The sequence below is a fragment of the Thermobia domestica genome, chromosome 1 (assembly GCF_964235325.1).
Source record: "Thermobia domestica chromosome 1, izTheDome1.hap1.1, whole genome shotgun sequence".
In the NCBI taxonomy this organism is placed as follows: Eukaryota; Metazoa; Arthropoda; class Insecta; order Zygentoma; family Lepismatidae; genus Thermobia; species Thermobia domestica.
Window position 1 is genome coordinate 83306511 of NC_137454.1, and position 26545 is coordinate 83333055.

At 32.4% G+C, this 26545-nt stretch overlaps 1 protein-coding gene across 1 annotated transcript in view; it reads left to right on the forward strand.

Annotated features, from left to right (window-relative positions):
* Positions 1 to 18749, forward strand: part of Wnt6 (Wnt oncogene analog 6) — a 145739-nt gene extending 126990 nt beyond the window's left edge. The window contains exons 3-5 of the mRNA XM_081760248.1: positions 3974 to 4081; positions 6908 to 7098; positions 11919 to 18749. Coding sequence (XP_081616374.1) covers positions 3974 to 4081; positions 6908 to 7098; positions 11919 to 12380 — 761 coding nt within the window. The 3' untranslated portion in view covers positions 12381 to 18749. The remainder of the gene's footprint in view (positions 1 to 3973; positions 4082 to 6907; positions 7099 to 11918) is intronic.
* The last annotated feature ends 7796 nt before the right edge of the window (positions 18750 to 26545 follow it).

A 26545-nucleotide genomic window follows, 5' to 3' on the forward strand; every position in this document is an offset into this window, starting at 1 on the left:
GGAAAAAAAGCACAAAACTGCACTGTTTCTTCAGTTTCTCCAAGGAATTCCAGTTTCGAAAACAGCCTCTTACCTGTAATCTCTTAACAACTAAATGTTGTTTATTTTTGTTGATATGTAATCCATTTATTAGGTTCACGCAATCTGTAATATTAGTATAAAATGTCCAATACTCGACAGGTTAAGTCTTGAATGAATGTGAATATTTGAATTATTTTTTCTGTAATAGATAGCTAGTGTGTATAACTGGTCCGAGTTTGTTAACGAAGTAAATTCGTAAACATTTTCAAGGACTTTTAACGGTGAAAGAGCCATGGTGGCTCAATTTTAGAGCGTTCACCTCTAGTGTATGGGGTTCCTTGTTCGATCCCAACTCGAAAAATGAAATGAAATCTTTGAGTTTTACGTCCCACGGTTATGCCGGCTAGGCTATAGCAGACGGTGATGATGAGAAATGAATGAAATGGTGGAATGAAGAAAGTGGGAGGAAACGGGAGTACCCGGATGAAACCCCCACACACGGTGTTTGTCCACCACAAATTTCACTTGGCGGGAGCAGGGTTTGAACCCGAGACAGCATGTACTAGAGGTGAACGCTCTACTACTGAGCCATCACTGCCAGATATCAACCCGAGTGAAGTGAGCTTTGTAATGGACATTCACCATGTGCGTGTGTTTTCTCGGGGGTTCTCCCGTTTTCTTCCACTTCCTTCATTTCAACACCGTTACCCATATTATCATCATCGTTCCTTAGCCTCGGTGCATAATCATGGAACGTTAAACTAAAAATAAATAAATAACAGTAGCTATTCATATCCCATTTTCTGCTTTTGAAACAAAAGTGTATAATTGTAGAAGGCTAGAAGTTACAACACTGTTATATGTTAGCAAGCATCCTTCAGTAGTTGACATCTTCGGGACAAAATCGAAACTTCTAGACGTGATCCTGTTTACTGTATTTAGCAGAGGTTTAATTCTTTGTACTTTCTATATTTCTGTCATGGAAAGGAGAAAAATAATTGTACAATCGGAAAGAAGGGAATAGTTCTCCGTAATAGCTAACGCTCTCGCCTTTGATGCAAGCGGTCCTGAGTTTGATTCACACTGGGCACACTCGGTTAGAAATGTGTAACAGTTTTCAGGCCAGCCACCCTGAGTGAGTTTCAACGTTTTTCCTGGATTTTCCTCATACACAAAAGGCAAATGCCTGGATACTACCTGATATAATGGTACAGGCCTTTTTTCCTTTCCCCCATTGCTTTCTTTCTTCGCAGTTCCTCGGCAGTGTGATCACCTGGGGATGTCATACCTCACATGTGACAAGGTAAGATAGTCATAGATGCTGGAATCCCAGAAATCTAAATCCTAATTCCTAACTGAAGCACGATTGCTGAGCAAAACTTTCAAGCAATAATGTACGTAAAACCATATTTTTCACAACCCTTTTCTGGAAAATGTTCCTCTTATTAACTTACTTAAGAACTTTTTTTTTTTAATCAAATACTGCACAACTTAACTTTCCAACCATTAACAACTTATTCAATCCCAAACAGGCAATTCTCATTATTTGATTGTAAAATTGTATGGTGTGTTATAATAATAATAATAATAATAATAATAATAATAATAATAATAATAATAATAATAATAATAATAATAATAATAATAATCACAAGTCTACCGTTATTGGCAGGTCACTTGCAACAAAACTGAGAAGCCCCCCATGTCTTACGATTCTCAGCTAATATCGTTGTCTTCAAGTGGGAGTTTTCTGCTTTGATACCGTCAACTGTGGACTATTTTGACCCTTCCTCTTTTTCCTGCCACCATATCTTGTAGCACATGACACACCTCCCTTATGACACACCTCTTTTACAGCCAATGTGCCAGCCAGTTTTTCTTCCTCTTCTTAATATATTATAAAATTGTTCTTTTCTCTCCCACTATTTCTAAAGTTTCCCGTTCGACCCAGGTAATTCTCTTCATTCTTCTCCACACACACATTTTAAAAGCCTTCTGTCTTAGTGCATTTCATTGGAAAAACTTACAGAAAATTTTCCACACAACAGGGATTTTTTTAAAAAAAATATTATGACATTCAGTAGTAAATCTCTTTCGACAAAGCAACAAACAGTGTTGAATTTCATATATCGATTTGTGAAATACAGATATAAATGATAAACAGGAATAAGGAAATTAGATTTTTTTTTCTGAAACAAGTATATATTTTCCAGAAAATTTTCAGAAAAAAAATTGTTCGCAAAAATTCTTTACGTAAGCTAAACGTTTATGTCAAAGAATTCATACATAAGAATTCTATGTTTGTATTGTGATTGATCATATGAGTGAGAGTTTTCCTCCATTCAAAAGTTTTGGGGAGTTTTTATCCGATTTAATTTTTCTTCCATGAAAATCTTTATTAGATTGTGATCTTTCTACTTTACACAATTGAAAGAGGTTTTTGCATTTCGCTATCAGAACAAGCAGTGCAATTTTAGCACTTTTAAAATAGGAAACAGGAAAGTAGAAGAAAAAGAAATCTTGTAAATTTTTGTATCATTGCTTCCAACAAAGATTAAGATTCAGTAGCGGCTCTTGAGGGTAGTTACATTAAAAAAAATATATCGCTAAAAGCTAAGGAAAGAAAATTTATTTCATGTTTTGATGTACCTTTTACAAAAACTAATATATTAGATAAGTTTTCTTTTCTCCGCTTGTAGTGATATAATTTTAATTTTTACCTACGTGATTTTCCTCAAGAGCCGACACTGCTAAGAAGTCAATAACTTTCATACATATTATTAGTTCTGAGAAGATTTCACGTAATGCTGTCTTTGCCGTATGAAATGTATGTGTGTTTACAATTCGTTTGTTTAAATAAGTATTTGTCAAAATAGAAGCAAAATGCAATGATTTGACTTTTTTGAGATTATTATATAAGAATATGTTGCAATCAGGGGTCAAAATCATAAGTAATCTGCCATTATTGTCCAGTCACCTGCCGCAACACACAAGTTTCTATGCTCTACAATCTTCCGCCAAATCTTCGTCTTGACGTACGAATTTTTGTTTTTATATCGTCCATCAATTCAAGCCTTCTTCGCGCTCTCCCTCTTTTTCCTGCCATCATACGCTCCAGCACGTTCCTCATGATAGAATTCCTTCTTACCCGATATCCCAACCAATTTCTCTTTCTCTTCTTAATAATAACTAAATAGTTATTTTCTCCCCCACCATTTCTAATACCCTCTCATTCGTTTTCCGCTCGACCCAGCTAATTCTCTCCATTCTTCTCCATACCCACATTTCGAAACCTTTCAGTTATTTTTCATCATTTTTTGAAATGTCCAAGTTTCTGACTCATGCAGTATAATACTCTACACGAAGTGTTTCTCTCAACTCTTTATTCAATTTCCCACAAAACAGGCTCTTCTTCCTCCTAAAGGCTTTTTTCGCCATTCCTATCCTTGCTTTTATTTCACGTTCACACTAATGATACTACCCAGGTATCAAAAACTAGTCACTTGTTCTATTTTCTACAATCCTATTTCTATATTTAACACCGGCCACTTTGTTCCAGTTAGCATGGTTTTTGTCTTTCTAACATTTATTTTCATCTCGGGTAAGATATAAATTTTTCCCAAAACAGTAAGGAAATGTTTCAGAGTAATTTAGGTAATCGTAAAACATCGATAGTTTCCTCTGAGACTTACCAATTATTTTTGTTCGTTTCAGTTGAATTCCTTCAAGGCTAAAGTGTAAAATTTCGTAATTTAAAATTATAAAAATAAAACTTCTCGTGAATACTATCTACTTCTACCTACGACAAAAAATGAAATAAACTTTCATATTGGAATGCAGATGAATGGTGCGTTACTAATAGAATACTGTATTAAAATCAAGATAAATTTATAAGCACTGTTTCTTTTCTTTCTTTCCTTTTTTTTAAAAGATAGTGTATTCTTTGTTTCAGATACAAGAGAAACAGGTTTCGTCCATGCAATTACAGCTGCAGGTGTTACATACTCAATTACCAGGGCCTGTAGTATGGGCAACCTAGTGGAATGTACATGTGATAAAGGTAAATATGTTTTGTTTTTTTAAATCTTAATTTCTTCATGAATCATCTGTTTGCTTGATAGCACAAGTTTATTGTAGTTCTTGCCATAAATTTCTGTCCAAATTTGCGTTTTTATTTCACAGCAAGTTAGAAAAACGTGTAAAATAAAAAGTAAATTTTGAACCCAAGTTTATACAAAATAAAATAGTAAACTTGTACCAAAGGTTATACCAAAAACACCGGGCGGAGGCTGAAGGGAGCAAATATTGGTGCAGCGAGGGAACTCGGAGTTAGGGAGGCCCGCAGAACTAGCGATGTGCTGACAGTCAATTTTTAAAGCAGCAACGGCTCTTAAGGGAACAGTGGCGGTTCTTTTACGGACTCTAGGGCCAGAAATGTGTAGAACGTCCGGTCAACTCAGGACTCCCAGGCCCCTTTGTTCTCCTCTTTACTTGCACTGTCTTGATGACTGATAAAAGTATTGCACTTTTCATTGTATCCATCACCTAATGGAATGTTGTTGCGTGCCGATAATTTTTTTTTTTTTTTTTTTTAAATAATGAATTGTAATATTTAACTTCAGGGTTCGTTGGTTACAGTAGAAAGAGAAAGATGTTATATTATCAAATTCTTTGGAAAAATCATTCATAGTAACTGTTCACTCTATGCTTTCTGTTCATGTTTCAAAAAATAGAACTCATGTAAACAACACTGATTTCTCTATATGTAAAAAATTGAACAAATCGAATATATGGATCGTTAATATCAATAAATTCAGTTAAAGACAGTAAAGAGAATCACACAATGCCATGTAAGCTTTATGGATAACTACTATGTTAAAGTCATCGTTACCAAGATGTTTACGGATTGCCTTCAGTAAAAACTCGGCTGTGATAATTGCAGTAAGAATATCTACATATCCTTTCATTATAGGCAACCGTAATTTCTTCGCTACTGTACAGGTTGCATAGAGGCTAAGAGAATGTTATAGATTTTAAACGGGATATGGATAACCCTTCTCAACGTCACCGTTACCCTGAAAATAATGTTAGTGGATTGATTCCATTAATGAACTCGCTCGAGATAACCATTCTATCTGACTATTGCTAAAAAGAATAGAAATTAAAAATTCATTTTCCTACAATAGTTGTCATGTGAAGTAACGGACAGACGGAAGTACTTAAAGTACAATTTTATCAGTACCACTGTGTGATCTAATAATACAGTCAATATTTTCACAATTTGGAAATAATATTTAAGACAGGTGCTCATTAAGAAAGGGGAAAACAGTCATGACGAAAAAAACATCAAAATATAAGGGCAAAGACTCCAGGAATAGAACTCTTCCAATAGAAGTCATATACATTTTTAGAGGCGAGTCATCACTATATTATGATATTTTTTCGAGACGAGACAGCCTCAATTCTTGTCTCGTGTGCAAAGGCAGAACCTATTCTTAGAACACTGAATCAAAATCAAAATCAAAAACAAGTAATGATGTCACAATGTACACTCATATCCAAACTTATTGTCTCATGTCTATAAATATGTTGTAGGAATATAATTTGATAACGAATTCGGCTGGCATTTCTTACAATGTTAGTATGTGTATAGAAATAATCGGCAAAGACAAGTATGTGGCAAATTTCATGTCAAAAGAGCAGTAAAGAAGAACAATAAACCTAAAAGTAAAATTTTCTTGTCCTTTTAGCAACATTTTATTTTACTCATTCTAATTTTAGTATTTATAATTCTTTTCCTGTGAAATTTACCACAAATATACATTTCCCGATTATACACATAGTATCAGTATTAAAATTACCCTGTAAAATCATTATCATATTATATTCATACAAGAAGACAGTTATAGATATGGGACAATCATTTTGGACATGAGTGTACATCACGTAAAAAAGTTTGATTTGGTTTGTGGTAAGCCCAAATTTATTAACAAGTAAAGTTGTATTTTAGCTCGAATTAAATGAAGTAAACTTTAAGATAAATGGATATTTGAAAATAGAAAATATGCAAGTCTTTGGACTTGTCGAATAGAAAGTTATTTGTTTCCATTTTAGCTTGATATTCCACAGACGTATTAGTATCGTGCATCCTGAACATTATACTAATCTGCTAATCTCAACAGCACTGCGGTTAATCTATCAAGCAGATATTAATATAAATAATTACCCCCATAAGAATACATGAAGAACTGTTTTTTGTTTGTTCATAACTTGAGGTTCAACTGGTCGAATCAAATTCAACAACGAAATCGATTTATAAGTTTTGATCTGTTAGATCTTGGCTAAAATTGATGGTTACCGCTATCATCTACATGAAATCCAGTGCTATACAAGAGCATACACCAATGGATTTTAAATGAATTGATACGTCTAAGCCGGTCATTACATATAATGATAGCAATTCACAGTCAGTTACGTAGAATTAGTACGAGGTCACCAAACGCAGAGTAAACCTCCTGGACAGCACTATTACTACTTGATAAAGTTTGGAAAGGAGCGCATTGGGTTTTTGCATGAGTCCAGTTGGCCGAACTGTTCCCGTGTCAGATATTCGAGCATTTAGATGTAACATTGAACCTTTGGGTACGTGAGGACACATGTACGTGAACGTTCCCATTAACCACTATAGGGCACCAAAATATACACAACCACACGACATCTGTTTCTACCATCCTGTGTTCAAAATTTAATGTTTAATGTTACTTTTAATTTGACAGCGAAACATGACAGCAATAACAGCACTAAAACAACTCAAAATAAGTAGGAGTTTTAATATTTTCGTATTTAATTGAATTTCTTACAAATTTAAAATAATTGTTTTCAACAGGAGGCCGAGTGGGGACGCTGAGCCCTGAACTAGCTGCCTTGGGTGTAGAAGGGGAATGGGAATGGGGTGGTTGTGGAGATAACGTTAACTACGGATATAGGAAATCCAGAGACTTCCTGGACACCCCATATAAAAAGAAGAGCGACATCAAAACATTGGTAATGCTTCACAATAACGACGCGGGGAGATTGGTGAGTAGCATCCTTTTAACATATATGAAAACACTTTTTTAAAGCAAATTTCTGGTACTTTCATATGAAGAAATTTCAGACTCTATCAACACTGCTTCTACACTATGTGTTTTTCTCCTTTTTGTATTAGCCTGTATGGTAGGTTCTAAGGCCTGTAGTTTATTATGTTTTTCAATCAATCCAGGAGTGTTATTTTAGATTTTGGTTTGAAATAGGAGTAAGATTCTCTATCGATATAAGTTCTCACGCTTTTCATTAGTACATGTACTACGTAAAACTCAGGGAGCAATTGCCCAACTACTCTCCTGCTTCTGAAATCAAATCGTATATGATTTTTCTTCCAATTACGTGAATCTCAAGTACAGTGCTTTTGTAGCTTATGTATCGGCCATAGTTTACAAAAACTTGTGTCAAATGCTACTCTTGCTAGTATATGCGTGTTAAATATTCGATAATTCATATTAGAGGTCATTTTCAAAAGAATAACTTCATGATGAGTTGGTAACATGCTTCGTTTATAGAACCGATTCTCATGGTTAGAAAATTGATAAAATTTTGAAAGTTGTTTTTACAAGCAGGATAGAAATGACACTATAATAATAATAATAATAAAACAATCGTAATTTGTTATAATTTTACATGTATGATACGTAATAATTATAAAAATTCTAATTTTCATCAGATTTATACAAAAATAACAAGAGTGATATACTTGTGAAAACGGCTAGTAGGACCCAGTACTTTTAACATTTAAACCTTGTTAACATTTAAACCTTTTCCAGTTATGAAGAGGATAATATGTTCATATATAGAGGAAAACCTTATAAAAACTTACTTCATGACCTTACTTTCTGAAACTATACTTGCAATTTCATTTTTTGGTTGTTTTCACTTTGTGGACCATTTGTTAAACTTTACGGCCATTTTATACTCATGGTGCGAGGGGGCAGTCAAAAAGTTCCCGGAATTCTGTTGTACTACAATATAAGTAAAAGGGGGTTGCCACGTTAGAAGAACTTGTAACTGTCATAAAAAAATCTTGAAACCCTACCATATTTCACTATGTACACATAGTCTTGAAAGGGTCATAAAACATTTATTCCATCTTGCAAGGAGTCGAACAGTGTGCAACTTTCTTGGACGTCTTGCTTGCTACCTGCTATCGCCCTCCCGCTGACATAAAGGAAAAACCAGTTTCGCCGCTTCCGAAACAACGGATTCTTTTGGACATAGAGAGGGAGTACGCCAAAATACACGTTTTTAATGAAGAGGTTCACTGTTTGTCCACTAGAGTGCAGTGCTGCATAGGTGGAAATGCCTTTTTAGCTTTCAAGAAGTTGTAATATGTACTCAGTAAATAGAAAGATCGGGTTGTAAGGCTTCTTTAATGACAGCTGCAAGATTCATTTAACGTGGCAATGTGGCCTAACACATTTACTTAATCGACTTGAAAGTTCGACCTTCAGAACGCACACACATACACTTGTTTCACCGTTCTTGCGATTGGTGGAAACACCGACGAAAGGCCTATTTGCGTATCTTCCGAAGTTCAGGCGTCGCGTTGCTTTTGATCTCTTCTGCGTTGATGCAACGGAAAAAGGCCAATATTTAGCTTTGGAAAGAGACAAACATCTGATGGTGATAAACTGTTTTTAAGACTACCAAAGTCTCTGAAGCAGATTTCCCCCCAATTTGCACATAAACTTGATATGTGCGCGTTACTCGATCTGTAAAATTGCATCAACTGATCAACACACACTCCATCGCTCAGCTACATTACTCGTATACTGCCTGTTATGACGTGTTAATACTTGTCAAATTCATAATTAGGCAACCTATGGACTGTATTGTAGACGATTCATTGTGATTGGATCACAAATGCCAAAACTCCAACATTCCGGGAACTTTTTGCCTGTCCCTCGTATATAAAAAGTCAAAGTTCGTGTTACTTACAAAAGTATTCAAAGGGCTATGTGTTCCAGAATTTTTGTTTGTTTAATTTATGTTTTTCATGTAAGCTCACATTATATCTGTCGATGAAAGGAACTTCTCAAAACAGAAGCATTTCTAACAGATAATTGACACTCGCTTAATTTTAATTTACATTAAACTATGTATGTTGCATTTATCTACTATAACACAAAATAAACCAATAAGAACTTTGGTGAAATTTTTCTTTCTATTTCTTGGAGTTGGTTATTAATTCACTTATTCACAACTTATTTTGAAAAAAAAATGCTAGAAAACTGAATAAGTTGGAAAATAAGTTTTTTTGCATGTTAAACTAGAAAGTGAACTTTTCGTACCTAAGACAAACACAAACTGAAGTACAGGTTCATTAATTTCTTTACAAATGTTTCACATATCAAAATATAAATTATGAAGTAAATGCATAAATTTACATTCATTATAAATTCTATAAAATAATTTTAATTAATCCCACATAGTAATCAATATTGTAATGTAAGAAACTAAAACTTTTCTTTCTTTTTCTTTTATTTAAGTGATTAATGAAACTGTTAAGTTAGTACTTAATGGTACACACTCATTTTCTAAAATCTCAATTTTGGGCTCTTTTTTTTTTATTAATTTAAAGTTAATGTCAGGTTGTTTTAATAACACTTTACAGATTACTTTTTGTTTAATAGTTTGGGTTTAGTGATATATAGCCGGCATAACATTTTAAAATGGTAATGTCGATTTACTTTCATCTTCATGGGAATGACAGTACAGATGGAAGTACAAAGACTTGATGGTTGTTGTACTGAAGTATGCATAGTTAACGGATAAGGATCTGTGCTTTGACCTGTGCTAGTTCCTCTATTAAATAGATATGCTCTCACTTGTCAATGAATTGAAACAATTCTCATGATAATAATTTTCTCTCAGTGAAACCACACATTAATACTTGATAGATATGTTCCCGTAGTAGCCACCGACATGAAATAATACTAATAGTACTTGAATATTGGACACTTTCATCTGAAATACTCCTACTTTCTGAGCGAAATGGGTTGTCTGTACTGCAAAGAGTATATTGGCCATCTGGCCATTCGGCATTTTGTCGCAGAATATCCCGAACACTCAGATACCAGAACATTTAGGACTATTGCATGACCTCGGTTTTGTTTTGGAGGATGATGGTGTTTTTACTCACCAAGTAGCATTCATTATACGTAGATTTCTTTAAGATTATTGTTAACGTAAGTAATCTCGTTAACACTATCAGATTATTTTACTTTCCTTCCCTCTCTCTCGATATTTCTATATTCATTATTTTACTTTTTTTAATAATTTAATCGAGTATTCATTATCTTTTGATCTCCAATTTCTTTCTATTTTATTCTTTTAGCTACATGTTGCCAGTTATTTAATATTCATATATCTCGTCATTATTATTTGTTGTCTTAGTTTTTGTTGATGTTGTAAAAGATTAGTCTCTTTATGTGACCTTAGTGACAAAATATTTTGTAGTTTATTTTACCGTTCTACCTCCCTCGTTCGATTACTTCGAGTGATTGAAAACTTTGTGATTGAACTAAATGTTAAACATTAATGTTGTTCTCTACATCATTATTAATGATCTTCTGTCTATTATCCATCTTCTGTCTATGACTCATTGCTACTATAGATTTTAATTCCACCTTCCTTTTCACTTTTCTAGTTTTCATTACTTATTTATTAATTCATTTATTTATAAATGTTTCAGATATAGACCTATGTCCATTCTACACTGAAACAATGTAACCAAGCATACGAGATCCTTCGTGGCTAAGCGGTTAGCATACTCTCGCCTTTGGCGTGAAAGACCCGGCTTCGATTTCTCTGGCGGGAGATCATATGGTTTGGATTCCACGTTAATCAGTAGGTCCCGTCTTATATAGCTTCACTACTGAAAGGGACGTTAAAAATTTAAAATCGACTCGATTGTAACCAAGTATAAAAGAAACAACAATAACATCTCTCTCTCGCTATATATATATATATATATATATATATATATATATATATATATATATATATTGGCGTTCTAAATGAAATATTCCAATCAATCTTTAGTAGTTGAATTTTACGAAATGCAATTGCAATAGTATATACACTAAACATTTGATTTTTCTACACTCTTCATTACCCATTCTTTGAATGGATATCCATAACGGTTGTTGTTTTTATTATAAGATAATCATGGGTTTGTAAAGTATGAAATATTTACATTCTTATGCATAAGGAGGATGAGATTGGCAGTGGCATCTCGTTGGAATTGAGTTTTTAAATTTTGGTCAATATGGTTAACAGGTGTATCTTTTTGGGTAAAATCTGCGACAATTACCTTCTATATACAGACCTTTCATACAGTAGATATAACCATGGTGAATTATATTTATGTATTTGGGGCTCTAGGATTTTACCTTTTGTGGATTCGTTCTGTTCGGGTCATGTTGACTTTTTTCACTATGACTAGGAGCATATCCTTTGTGGACACAGAGGTAATCGTGGGTTATGATCAGTCTAAAGTGCTAATAACATGATTCTCTTAAGAATGATAAACCTTTTATTAAATTCAACTTGTTTTTCCATAAAACAATTGAAGCAAGTTACACCAATTGTCCACAAGTCGAATAAGTTCTTACTATTTCATTATTTAGAAGTGTCCTGGTATTTATTCTACAACCTGTATAGTATAGTGATGATATTTCAGTGATACCTTTGCACTTCCCTAGCTATAGAAAATATATATGAAAGATAATTTATGTACAAGATAATTTATTAAGAAAACTTTTATTTACTAACCGTATTGAAACTATTGCTGTATATTTCAGGCAGTAAAGAAGCATATGCGAACCGATTGCAAATGTCACGGTTTGTCCGGATCATGCACTTTGAGAACTTGCTGGAGAAAAATGCCTCCATTTCGTGACGTAGGTAACAGACTGAAGGACAAATTTGACGGAGCAGCTAAAGTAATTCCAGGCAACGATGGTTTAACCTTCCAGCCTGAAGGACCAACAATTAAACCACCAGACCGAGAAGATATTGTGTATTGTGAGGATTCACCAGATTTTTGTAAATATAACAGAAAGACTGGATCCATCGGAACAAAAGATCGATACTGTAATGCGTCATCCATGGGAGTTGACGGATGCGATCTCTTATGTTGTGGTCGCGGGTACAACACTCGCCACGATAAAGTCCTAGAGAACTGTAAATGTAGATTTGAATGGTGTTGTACAGTGAAATGTGACACATGTACTGTTAAGAAAATTATCAATACCTGTCGTTGATTAATTTTTTTGGAGGGAATAAATCAAGGAAAACTGTTAATTGAGAAATTAATTCAAGTAATAACAAGAAATATTATAATGTTAATACTTTCCGCCATACTTTAGACGCTTTAAGATCTGCGTATCATATTGCGTTCTGATTGATGGTAGAGAAAGAAAGAGAGAGAGATATACTTCCAAAATAAACAATTGAAGATCTATATGATGCTTACGACTTAACTTGATAACTAAGAATCAGATGCTTTTTTCTGTGTACAGTACAGAAATTTTTATACATACAATATATTTTTTGATCTTTATCATTATAGCTAGACCTATAACGTATTAGACTGAATTAATATCTTAAAGTTTATTTTAGATAAACAAAGAAAATGCCATCGTATCTGATCAAGTAATCGTATTTGATTAAGGGAAATACTAATACATAAAGGTCTCATTGTAAATCAAGTTAAGTTACAACGAAGTGAAGTAAAAACATTAGTAGACCTACTTCTGAAATGTGATAGCTAATAGATATTGTAAGGTAAGAAACGTATAATTTCGTTCATTTACAAAGCTATGCTACTGTATATAAGAACTGGAGCATAATAATAATAAATAAATTAACACGTTCATTGAAACGAATATGAAGTGCCTATTTAGGATGCGAAATTTGTGATTTTCTTCGTTGCTTATTTATATCAATCTTTCAATAGGTCTTCGTATTTTCTTAAATATTAATAACCAAATCATAGCTATTATCCTTTCCGGCAGGATGTACATAATGTTTAAATGAACTAATTATGTAATATAAAGGGTGTCGTATACTTTTCTTCTCCAAAATTTAGATGGATAGTTTATTTATACAGGAAATGTACATCGAAATTGTTCTAAGGAATAGATGAATTGGTTTTGATATCTAAAACCTAAGAAGTTATGTATGGTTATGATTTGATTTTAATGGTTTAAACTCTCATCAGTTAACCAATGACTGTTTTCTCAATTTACACATAGTTTGTAAGTTGCTAATATGAATTCTAACTGCAAGGAAGCTGTTGGAAACTTCTTAAAACGCACACGTATAATGAACGTATTCTAGTAAAACTTGAAATTTGATTCAGAATGATGTGTTACGAAATAAGACAAAATGGCTTGTTTCCATTTCTTTTTCATTTTTAAAATAAAATACACACTTAGCCCCTTAAAATATTAAAGAGCTATTCATTAGAGTTGATATATCTTGTTCTTATTTCATAAACTAATTTCTAGTTACTGAAATCAGAGAAGTACTTTGTTAAGCTAATATAAAATACGGATAATAACGCAAGGAAACATATTCGAAAGTTTAATAAATTTTTATGAAATATGTACTAAGATTTCTTAAATGATTTGAAATCTTTGACAATTTAACTTCACAACGATAGCAAAATTCGAATGTATTCTCTCCATATGAAGTAAGTCTACAGTTTCTATTAATGTCAGACTACGTATGAGAACTCTTTTTTTTCTCCATGGAAGTAGCATTCCTAAAACATGGAAAATTTCAAACATGCATCACAATGTTACATCATAATGAACGCTTAACAAGTCGCTATTATTTATCTACTTAATATTGCATCAAAGTATTAAGTTCAGATATCATAATATGTGTTAGCTTAGTAGAATTGGAGGAAGTAAATGTCAATTATTGTGCTCACATACCTATAATAAGAGTTTCATTGCCTATGAATATTTGTTATTACGTAATCAAGATTCGTTGCTTTTACTATATGAACCATGTTTCTCTGAAAAGGAATGCATTTCATACTGGAAGTCAGGGAGTTTGAAACTTTTCCCTGAGATTGGCGTCATTGTATTAACAATTCGGATTATCAATATACAAAACCTTGTCTGACAAGAAAGCAATATTCGAGAAAGCGATATTCATGCATGAGTAGTCTACAGTTGAAAAGATATAACTGTTTATGTTAAAGTTTACAAGGTTTCTAACTTGTTAAGCACCAAACTAACTGTTCTGTGGTATCAGTTTTCATGTGCACTATATTCACATTATCATAACTTTTATTTAATTAAAACTGCATTTTCGAATGTTGTTCATTTTTTTTATTCGTTATTAGGCTATAACAAGTTTACAAATAGACTATAAATACCCATATTGAAGATGTTTAATATAATAAAAACTGTCTTTAACATTTTACAGAGTAAATAGTTCTTTATAACAACTTTTCAAAACATCTTGAGTGATAGTCATTTATTTATATTAGTGAAAAGTTAAGTTGTCAGAAAACTTAATTAAGTTTAAAACTAAAGGATAATTCATTATTTTTAAATCATTTTCAAATAATTATAATAATAATAATTTATTTTCTCTTTTGTTACTTTTATCAGCTGTTAATTATTTTCTATACAATATCATGTTAATTTCTTATAATTTGTATTATTTTCTATACAAAATCATGTTAATTTTTTTGTTAAATATGTGTATAAATAAGAACGACGAATTAAAAATATGTATCAGTATATTCACAAATATCGAATACATGGTTTGTAATCTTTCGTAAGTGACAAAGAAGTTATGTTATAAAAATAAAACATGATGGCATCTTTTAGAACTTTTTTTTTTAAATGAAAGTATGTTTTTAACCAGATTTAAATATACCTCTAAAACTTACACATTTTGCATGTAAAAGTCTCTTTGTTATTTAGAACAAGAAAATTTTATATGCAATTTGAATATTAAGTGCCATTAATAATTAACTTAAAATACAAGGTACTTTACATGGTAAGATACATGTTGAGTAAAGATTATAACAATACTATTTGAAAGGCAAACTTCGAAAGTAAGATTTATAATTTTCTTTCCCCTCTTCCCTGTTTGAGAAATTGAAGTGTTTCACAAATTGGACGGGATCACAATCTCATTGAATTGTTTACGCTGTGTTTTAAACTATAATGTAATCCATTGTTTCATTGTAGTTCTAATGTTATCTGAAGATACCCAATCGTTGCGAAAATAAATTTAGTTTGTTAATCACAATGCATCCTTGCAGTATTACCTTATTAAAATCAAGTTAATCTTAAGATCTCTTATGTATTAATTTTTCTACTTCATTATTTTTATTGTTGCAAATATTTACTGTGAGTTTTGACATGATGTCAAATAAAATTTTAGAACTCCGATTATTCTTTCTTTAAAAATAATTAGATTCATTTTTTAAAAAATAATGTTTACAGTAAGGACATCTATTAACAAAAATATCCTACTAGGTTTGAAAATATTTATAATTTCGTTATGAAGAAATTGGATTGCGTTTGTGAATCTACGGGAAACAATTGTACTTACTAAAAGCACAAAAACTGGCTTGATTTACAGGCTATAGTTACTAAATATGAATTTACTCTAAGTTATGCATAATACTCAGAAATAGTATTTAGCATTAACTTTGTTTTGTATTTAATTTTTGTTGTGATATCATTACAAACAACTATAATCTTTGCTAACCTGTCTTTAATGCATTCTTCTAAAAATTAAAATTTTAAAGAGATATTTAAAAGATGACTAAACTATTTGGAATTAAAAGACAGTTAACAAATTGTAAGCCAGAAATTAATTTAACAAAACATTTATTAATTTTAAAACATTCTCACGCTACGGTTAACCACAAATAGAATTAGGGATAATCGAACAAATTCATATTGAATTCTTGTAGAGAAGTTACTGACGGATTTTGATTAAAATCAATAACTATAATCTTTTATACGAATAAATCATCCCTGTCGTATTTATTCGTTCAGATTTAAGCAAGTGGCGTCTCATTACTGTAAAAGCGTTGACTGAAATTTTCTAAAGAAGCTTATATCACCTGTAGAAGTGTTCTTAATTTTATGACGAAATACTGAACATCAAACATTTACTAAAAAGTTATATTTGAAGTGTTGCCATACAACATAATGAGGCTTTATAAATCCTAAATCCGTTTGTTATTGTATCATTGAAATGACTGAAATTGTCTAAATCAACAATTTTGATAATTGTATTCGTTAAAGTCTGAGCAGACAATGCCTCATTAGACTACAGCAATTGACTGACATTTTCTTAAGAAATAATATTGAATTTATATTCTAAATGAATATTACATATGTAAATACTACGTTCTGAATAAATGTTGTTTCATTAAATTTCAATTTTTGGCTGATTTTGTAAAGTAATTATATATATTTACTGGTAAATTTGTTTATTCATATCAAACCAAATATTGTCTCAATTAAAGAATGGGAGCTAAGCTAGTAAACAGCTAGTAAATCATATAGAGTCTAATATTATATCAACTTTGATTTAATTTAGAATATTTATATACTTTAAAATATAAGGTTTATTTAGTGTAGATCATTTGTCTATATACAGGGTAATGTAGAAGTCTCCATATTTAGATATTCCTTATTTGAAATAAGATGGATTGAAACGCAGATAGATTACACTAATAGTTGAAGTTAAGAAAAGTGAGTTAAACCAATAACTGTAAAGCATAACACAATTTGCTGTATAGGAAAGAGTGTTAGTAATAAAAGAAGAGGAACGCTAGCAGATAGCAGGCAGCTAATTAGTTCCAAAATATCATTCGTAATTAGACTGGAAAACATTAAACAACTTTCATTTGTGAGCATTATTCAAAGAGATTACTTTTAAACCTCTCTCAGTATAAATCGTAAAAGTCTTCAAAGATGAGTTCACAAAACTACTCGACGTGATGAAAACTAATATTTCTCTATTATTAAACGTGGAAGACGTTTTTGTGTAGACTCAATATGAAAGTATTTAAAAACACAAACTGGTCTAAGGTGGTTTGCTTAGCTGAATTTAATTTGATTTTAAATCTCTCATCATAGCTATTTGTACTTTATGCATATTTTCACATTTTTTTCATACTATTGCACAAAATACAAGGTTACATTGATATTTTGTAACGCTTTGCAGTACTTAAAAATCACTACTTGAAGAACTTCCATGTTATTAAAGCACCCTATAAGATAATAACTACGTCTTAAGTCTTCATGAGGTACTACTCAACCCTCATTCAAAAACAACAAGTGTACCATTTCAAAACTTTCTATAACATATTCTTGTATTCCAAGCTGGAGGTCAATGTAATATGACATCTCACTTCAGACAATCCATCTATCAACTTGAAGAATTCCAGTCTAAATTCTCAAAAATATATAACGCTTATGGAAACCAGGCTTTCTTCTGAATTCGATCTCTATTTGTTAATTATGCATTTGAAATACTGAATCGAAGGGTAAATCTAGCTATTAATTTTCCTATAAAAACTATTGCATATCAAAATTGATCAAGCAAGTCCCTAGCAAGAAAATTTGTCTCATATTCCACGATCAAAAACCAATCAACACGTACATGCCATATAATTCTGTGATGGAAGATGAAATAAAAATATATATATTCTGAATCAATGAAAAGAAAGTTTACGAATCTTGCAGCAAAGCTTCAGAAACATGAATGTTTACAATCTGATATCTTTACTAAACATTATTTGCGTTATTCGTATTACATCTGTATTATTTGTATACTATAATATATTTTGCATTACTCATGTTAGTTTTCTTGTGTTGTGATAATAGTTCGTTAAGACTAATATTGTAGGTTTCTACTCAGCTTGGAATAAAGCATATTCTTGATGGTCTGACACTTATTGTGTTCTCAACATAAATGAAACAAACATCAGGATTAAAAAAAACTATATATCGATTTTAAAAATTATAGCATTGCAACTAGGAAAATATTTCGCAATAAATTTTTATATCATATTTTATTGTTTGAATATTTTGAATAAAACATGGTAATGAGTTGCCTATTTGATTCCAACTTTTATATTAATCCGTATGTTGAGATATAACAAATAATTTGCCATCATCTATTCCAAATTCTTTTACCGGTGTGCGTGTATATGAAAGAATGTATGTGTATTGTAGGGGGGAGGAGACTGTATGTGTATAAATTACTAAATACATCTACTATTCTAAAAGTTCTATAGAAATTAACAGCTGTTAGATAGACCAATTTTTAAAGAAAAAAATGTTACAAGAGGCTATATATATGTATAACATTTGACCATTTTGAATACCAAAAGTTGAGAAATGCGTTGTAACTTTAAGAACAAATAATCATGTATTTTGTAAAGTATAGTGTAAAATTGTGTTCCTTATTTTTGTGCCTTATTTATAAACATAGCTTTAAAAACTTATTGTCGCAGATGAAATGAAAAGAGAGAGAATAAGATACAAAGTTGTACATTTTATTGATGTTATGTAAATCTATTCCAGATTATGAAGTCAGTAAAAAATAAATAAAAAATACTCATTGTATATACATAAAACACATTTGTATCAGACTATTTATTATTATTTCCTTCTCATCCATCATGTTAGTTAGTTAGTATTTAACTTTTAAAACGGTAAACATTTGAAAATATTTGTTTAAAATCCCACAACTTCTGCGGGAACATTTCCTCACCTATTTTTTTTTTTACATAGCACACGACCATAGAAATTATTCTTCAACAGAGATGTACTGCAAGTATTTAATCAGAATGAAAAATAATTCCATGCTAAATCTAAACAAAAGTGTATTCATCTAAATGTTCTAATGATTTGAAGATGATGTTCTAATGATTTGAAGATGATGTTCTAATGTTAAATGCACTTGGCGATAACTGGTTTTTCTACATTTGCATGTTAAATAGACCGTTTGGTACGAACCGTGTCATTTGGGTAGTAGTGCTGATATTATATCTGCTTTTTAGAGGCGTAGAAAGTACCAATACTTGCATCACTATGTTAGATCAGAATTTACACATTTTTAACTTGCTTCGACATACACTCATAGCTAATTTTATTTGCGATATTGTTAATGCACATATTGTCAATGTAGATATTTGCAAAATGTAGAATATAAACAACACAAAAGCTGGATGGAGAGTCTCTTTAAAATAAAAATTGAAGAAAAGCTGCCGATGCTGATCATTAATATGTTATAAGAAAACACTGATTACGACTAAAAACCTGCATTTGACACTTTCAATGTTGAAACCATACAGTTTTTATGCGTATCGTTTTTAGCAGTAAATATGGTTTCATCTGGAGTTTCACTAGCACATGTAAAGTGCTATGACGTCATCGAGTAAAGTTGCCGTTTCTTATCTACATGGAAATTGAAAAGCAGTAATTAATATTGGCTCCTCAAATGTTTATGTTGTACGAACAAGATCTCTTACCAGTCACGAAATTCACAAAAAGGAAATTTTCAGCAAAATTCCTATATAACTCTTCTTCATTACGTTTTATCCTGACGAGAATGACGTCATTCAATAACGTTCTACTGGTATACTAAAGAAAATCATTTATAAATCTTTAATAAATTACATTGGAACAAATTTACGATTTTAGTAAAAAATCAAGAAATTTTGAAAATGATAGATAAATTATACAAAGAAAGATGTGTAATCCAAATTAGTTTTAAATTATTTCTAGATGCATTGTATATTCTCAATCAGTCTAGACACAAAACTAATATGCAACCTAAAATATAAGTCTGGAAATAAAAATTTTACAACTTCCAAACAAGCTTGAACAGACGTTGCAACATACGATGGAAGCTTATGAGATTTTACTTTGAAGCGTTATTTCGCCATGACGAATAAATCAGCGTCATGTAATGTAATATTCTTCATTTCCCATAATAAGTCGGTTGAGAATGAAATGTGGATATCAGAAATCCATATATACCTGTCTATTCCTACTAATTTGAAACGTAACTGGACAACAAGAGAAACAACATTGTTAATGAGACAACTTCCGTCTGCTCGCATTGCAAAAAATGTAAGTGCTTCAACATTGTTAATGACAAAACTTCCGTCAGCTCACACTGCAAAAAATGTAAGTGCTTATTACCCTTAATAGTATTGAACCTGTATACCGCAGCGCACTTCTAGCAGAAGTTTAGGAGTACAAGTGTCCTCCTCTGAAGTTTGAGAGGAGTACATAGTTGGCATAAAGACTCAGGTTCTATATTGCTGGAAAGGTATATGTTCTACACCCAAGTCAAAATTGGGAGGGGTATATGACCTCGCACTAATTGAATACACCTCTGATCCAGACTTTGAAGGTAGATATTAGCTCGAAGGAGTGTGTTATCAAAGACTGTATTTCTAATCTAGTCTTTTTCCATAAATTATGTCCTATGATCTCTCCTAATTGAAGCCTCTAATAATCATTCACTCAGGATTTTATAACAATTGTGTTTTGACAATAGAGAAAGCCTCAAGAACTAACATAATGTTTGTTTGAAGTAAACTTCTTGACATCATTGAAATTAACCTAATTGTATGTGTAGAATATACTTGTTCCTGGAAATTTGAGGAAATTTTACCATACCTTGCAAGTTAACCTAATTTTACTTGAATTAATTTTGAACTTAACCTCTTTGATTTGGCCAATCCTGGTAACAAAGGGAAGTAGCCTTGAAAGGTCTAGTCAATTTTTTAAATTAGTGTTTTTACAGGTTATTCTCGTTGAGGTTGAAAGACAATATGGGATCGGGGTACAGTTCCTACATCAGTGTCAAATTGGGGAGGTAGCCAGCGGTGCACCCTAATTATTTTTGACAGTGATTCACTAGGTTTCCATCTCATTTTTTGGTTCGTCTGGGTACACTTGTTGAGATCGTATTTGACAATACATGACATTTTTAGTTTGGTCCAGAATTCGATAATTTGGGCTAGTCTCTAGAGCCAAAGGACGTGACCTTGGATTAGGTTGAGCCAAATTTTTCGAATGAGTGGACCAAAGTACATTTGATGAGACCGTATTCCTAATTTTTGACAATGATCTTGTACAGCAGTACTTAATTTAATTCAAGAAACATAAGATTCCTCCTTGAGTTTGGGAGGTAATGTGAACGTAACCTTTAGAGAAGACGATGATTGAACCAAACCATCCTTTACTATTCAACAATGACCCTAAATAAGAATATTCTTAGTTTAACCTGGGAATGGGTTCATGGAAAGGTGATCTGAATATAACTTCAAGTGAGATAATTCATTCTGAAGATCTATTATGAACATAGGATATTCTACTTTTAAATAGGAGTAGGGAGAGGGTTTCAGATAAGATTATGAATGAAAGGTATCATTTTTGCTCCTAATAATATATATATATATATATATATATATATATATATATATATATATATATATATATATATATATATATATATATACAGAAAGAGAGAAGAAGGAAAGTTTTCTATATCTTATTACAAATCATATTGTAATAATTCTGAAATGACGACAAAAATAAAATTCGTATCTCATCTGCACATCACTCATTATGTTTGGAGATTCATAGCTCTTGAATTCTTACTGTCTTCCATCTTAAATTAATATTTATGACAAAAAAGGAGAAACTTTGAAATGCCATTTTATTGTTCTTAGCGTTACGAATTATCTACGTGTTATAAGCTTCCTCGTGACTATGTGGTTAGCTTGAATATCTTCCTTGTGAGAAACCCGAGTTCAATTTACGGCAGGAGCTCATGTGGTTTGGATCTCAAGTTAAACTGCAGGTCTACGTCTCATATAGCCTTGCTGCTGAAATGGATACTTAACCACAATCCGTCCGTCCATATTTCACTTTTACATTTACATCTCTTTGATAATAAAGGAAGAATTTTTAGAATTATAAAAATATAAATTTATGAAATACTACGATCACTATGCGAAAACCTTATCAGTATACTCCTACAGAATATTAAATTAACTTAAAGATCACATTCAAGTTCATTTTGGGATAAATGAAATTTGGACTACTTGCTTGAGATAAGGATACACACGAATTTCCATTATAGTAGTACACACATATATATATTATGTAGATGGTAATCACCTCTAATTCGTCGTGCCATAAGCCATGAATGATTTCAAGAAAATTATTGTAAGATTCTTCATTCAAAGCAACTCTCAGTTCCTTCAGCGTGGAAAGAGGAGAGTAGCATCGGTGTTCAATAATAAAATCCAAAACTAACAACGGGTGTTCAATAATAAGATCTGGAGATTGGGTAGGCCAAGGGAGATGTTGCACGTTATTCTGATATTCGACAAACCACGTCTCAACAGTTTATCATATGGATACACAGTATATCATAAGGATAAGATCTGGAGATTGGGTAGGCCAAGGGAGATGTTGCACGTTATTCTGATATTCGTCAAACCACGTCTGAACAGTTTATCATATGAATTGGTGCAATTATTTTGGAAAATTATGTAATTAATCAGAAACACTAACTGAATCATAGAATGCATGTACTCATCTAATGCATCCATATAATAACTGACAGTAATATGCCCTGTGGGTACAGAACACTAGGATCCCACAACATTACGTTGTTTATTCCGTCTTTCTTGGTAGTAAGGAGACGGTTTGGAGCATAAGTTTCTGTCATGCATAAACATAACCAGTAGTTGGAAAAAGGAATGAACACTCATCGCATCATATTACGCATTTCCAACTTTTAATGATTCACTTTGTGTGCTCTTGACGCCACTGTCTCTGTCCTAAAGCGTTGATGATGTTTATCATTGGTTTGGAAGCTGCAAAATAACTACAGATGTCTAGTTATGAAACTCGCGTTGCATCATGACTGTTCCAGGTGCTGATTGTGTTCTGTAGTCAGCTTCGGTACTATGTGACAATTCCCTTCAATACTGTGCCATCCCTGCAGCTGAGGTTTCTGTTTTGTCAGCTCTTCATGTTAGCCGAGAAGATTACATTATGAACTCTTAAAAAAAAAAAGCCGAACATGTTGATACCCAAGTGGAAGAACAAACGAAATTAACTACATTATGTCAGACAGAATATATATGATTGAAAAGTGCAATATTCTGAGCAGGGTCACACAGAAAGTTAGCATCTGGATCTAGAATACATCTAGAGATCTAACTGGAAGTAAGAAAGCCTGTAGGGTGACAAGAAGGAAGATTCTTCAAGAACAGCGTAATGTACTTCAACTGGAACTGGAACTTAAAAACCGTTTTACCGCACTCAAGGAGGATATGAACATTTTAGAAGCTAACATGATCACACAAATTCTAATGGTTACCGTAACGAACATAGGAAGTATTACAATGAAGGAGAATGAGAAGAAGACCTCCGAAGAAACACACCGTCTGATGAAGGAAAGAAGAGAAATGAAGATTAATAGTACTGTGTACATCCAAAATAGAATATGAGGAACCTTGCAAAACAATATGAAAGTGCATTGAAGAAGGCTTAAGAATATCAATAATAAAGTCATAAATATAGCAATGACTTCAGAGCTAGTTACAGAAAGTCAAATTTAAACAATGAAAGATCTGATAGAAATGTGAAGTGATTTTTTCTATTCGGTGAAGACCTCAGCAGTTATTAATTCTTTTAAGTCGTATGGCGTCGAAAGACCTTATATAAATGTTATATATAATATATATAAACAAGCAAATGTAGATACCCAACTGTTTGGCTGTAGTATTGGGAAAGGTGTACAATAGACCGATACTATATTTTCCAAGCATTTTTCAAAGATATTTTGCTTGGGATGTGTTTCGGTCACTCAACTGGAAGAATAAAGTGATAAATATAAATGGGAGATCTTATTCATCTTCGTTTTGATGTTGACATTGTTCTCCTCAAAAGCAGCAGCACAGATCTGTAAAATATGTTAGAAGAGTTTAATTTGAAGTACAAAGATGAATCAAAATGTCATAAAATAAAAATAAGCTTAAAATTTCATAAAAAGTTATAAACAATTGTAGAAACCTTCATAAAAATATGATTATCGAAAGTGCAAGTATGAGCATAGTGTTCAACAACTACAGAAAAGATGCAAAGATTGAAGTTTATGGAACTAGAATACATTAATACCTACGTCCATCTCAGACGCAAGATATTCATGAATGGGAAAGCTAAAGAAGAAATTAACCAAATCATTAAGATAAGCTGTAGTACAATCGGAAGGAACAACTTTGTATTGAAAAGTAAATGCCAATCTACCTTGGGTTTGCCATATTGCAAGAAGAAATCGTGTTCGGTGTATAAACGCAGCTCTTGATTGAATACCAGGAGACAAAAAGTGACCAAGAATACTCTTTTTTGAGGTGGATTGACGAAATCCAGAAATGTTATGGAGCAACATTGTCCTAGATAGATTGCTAGATTGCTGTGGAGAAGAGTTGGAGAGAGAGACCATCCAGCACTGGGTTGGCGATGGTTGACTTGGAAGTGGTAGAACACTTTTAAGAATACCTATTGAAATTCACAGATCTGGTCCAACTGATAGGTGATGGTAGTGGTAGTGATTCCAACATTACACCTGTAAGATCCTAAACATTTATGCAGAGTGTTCGGAGAAACGTATAGCATGAGTACTAAACTTGAGCGTTCACACAAACAGCTTATAGGTAAGTAAGTAGTCGATGGCACATTGAATTCTAGATCCACTACAATCAACATTATTGGCGCTCCTGGGAGAAGGGTGGTAGTCATTGCAGGAATTCTACTGACTGTCAGAAATGTCCTACCATATTCCTCATCACATGCTGAATAGGATTTAGATTGAGAAATTTAGCTAACCAGAGAAAAAGGCATATACCGAGTAAAACACGCCGAGTTGCCCTGCGATATGGGGACGCACGTTGCTCTGTTGGAAGATCAGGCCTAGCAAGTATTCAGATAAAATTAGGAATACAGTATTAAAGATATCACAAACATACGATGTACCAGTCATATTTCCTCTGAATGAAGACCAGAGGGCATTGAGACATGTATCTTGTTAGGATTACGCAAGTAGGCCTTATAATATTGTAATGCTAGTGTGTCCATTACTCTATACACTACTTCTTAAACTAAAGCGAATATTTGAATTCTCTTTTTTCGTAATAGATAAGTAGAGTTCGAGTTCGTTAATGGAATCAATCCGTTAGTATGTGTACTGCTAATGGTGACTATGCACATTCCCTTTCTACTATTGAAATAAAGATGTGTATATAATTGTAGAATGGTAGAAGTGACACATCGCGCCGTTAGATGACAGCAAATATCCGCCACCGACTGACATATCAGGCGAAGTTGAAACTTCGCGTGATCAAGTTTGCTGTCTTCAGCAGAGGAATAAACTCCTCCTTATAGCAGAATGTCAGGTCCTTGTTCTGCATGGTGAATACGAATATATACTGGATTTTTGTGCCTAACCCCATGTCTACTAACATTCTATACACACGACCATCACTATATCCAAAGGCAGAAACGACTTTCTTCTCTGAATACTACTGTCTTTCCTTCGACTCACTTCTGTAGTCTTCAAACAAATTATTTATTTGGAAACAGGAATAAGTCATCGATATGGATACGCATGAAACAAGAATTGAGGCTGTCTTGTCTCGAAAATGTGTCGTGAAAGAATTGACTCCTCTCAGAAAATGAACCTGTTTTTATTGGAAGAGCCTTGATTCGTCTCATCTTGAGCGTAACTCTAGTCATTTACTCAGAAAATTCAAATTAGCTTTGTACGAGTTGACAAACTACAAGAGTCATTGAAAAAGTTATCGGAATGAGGTACACACCTTTATTTACCTCTAGTGTTTATTTGTTTACTTTTTTTTAAAAAATCAAAGTCTCTTTTGATACTTGTTCACTTGGTCCAATGATATTCTGAGATCTTAATTCTATAGTAGAAACCAGATTCCTTCAGACCTGGAAAACATTCCTCCAGGTCTTTAAGCTCCTCATCTGAAGAAAATCTGAGTTCATTAACATATTTTTTAAGCTTTAGGAATAGGTAAAAGTATGATGGATCCAATTTTTATAAATAAGATGTACTGTATATGGCAACAAATCATACACCAACTTATTAATTAATTTTGACCATTCTAATGTATTGGAGCAGCAGTTGTTGTCATGCAAGATGAGTTTTTTTCTTTGATAAACATGTCTTTTCTTTCTATATTTTTGTAGTTAGCCCAAAAGTTTTGCATAGTATTTAACGATGATGATTGCACCTGGAAGATAATCTATGAAGTTATACTTTTTGCACCTCGAAAAAATGAAGTTAAGATCTTCTCAGTTAGATTTCACACAATCAG